The sequence below is a fragment of the Sinocyclocheilus grahami genome, unplaced genomic scaffold, assembly GCF_001515645.1.
Source record: "Sinocyclocheilus grahami isolate Dianchi unplaced genomic scaffold, SAMN03320097.WGS_v1.1 scaffold770.1, whole genome shotgun sequence".
In the NCBI taxonomy this organism is placed as follows: Eukaryota; Metazoa; Chordata; class Actinopteri; order Cypriniformes; family Cyprinidae; genus Sinocyclocheilus; species Sinocyclocheilus grahami.
Window position 1 is genome coordinate 520,376 of NW_015505949.1, and position 716 is coordinate 521,091.

The following is a 716-nucleotide window of genomic DNA, read 5'->3' on the forward strand; positions in this document are numbered from 1 at the left end:
TCGGTTCTTCCATTTCTAGCCAGTCCAGTGGTGACCAGAGCTCCCCCAGTCTGTTTGGCTCAAGCTCTCAGGGTAGTCCTTTTGACTTGTCTACCAAATCTTCAGAGATGTCCAGTCAGTTTAAGCCCTTGGTGGTATCTAGCCAGTCTACTAATAGTCAAAGCTCCCCTAGTCTACATATGGTTAGCCCTCAAAGCAGTTCAAAGTCAACAGATGCTGCTGCACCTCTGTACACTCAGGCCAGTGTCTCTTACAGTAGCTTATCTAGCCAGGCTCAAGGCTCCGCAACTTCTCGGGGTAGCTCTGGGCCTGAATTGTTTGCAAGTTCTGCCCAATCTGTCCCCACGCGAGTAGGAAGTGCCAGTTACAGTGGTGTGTCCCAGTCTCTCAGTGCTTCTAGTCTGTATACTCCAGGATCCCTGGTGGCTAACAAGCGTAATTCCTTACCCCTGGGGGTTTCTAGCCAGTCCACACATGTTCCGAGTTCACCTAATGCGTTTACGTCAAGCACCCAGAGCAGGTCTGGCACTCGGTTGGCAACTTCCAGTCATTTTATCCCTGTGCAAGGAGGTAGTAGCTCTGTTAGTTTATCTCTCAAGCCTCCGGGCACTCTGGGTCCATATGCTCCCTTGTCCCCTAACAAATATGTAAGCGCTCCCATGTCTGCACCCCAAGCTGCCACAAAGAGCGGGTCATCCTATAGGGCAAGTTCACAG

The 716-nt window shown here is 51.1% G+C and overlaps 1 protein-coding gene across 1 annotated transcript in view; it reads left to right on the forward strand.

Moving 5' to 3' along the window:
• The first annotated feature begins 6 nt into the window (after positions 1-6).
• LOC107561390 (uncharacterized) overlaps positions 7-716 on the forward strand; it is a 1,359-nt gene continuing 649 nt past the window's right edge. The window contains exon 1 of the mRNA XM_016245834.1: positions 7-708. Within this exon, the coding sequence (XP_016101320.1) occupies positions 108-708 (601 nt within the window). The 5' untranslated portion in view covers positions 7-107. The remainder of the gene's footprint in view (positions 709-716) is intronic.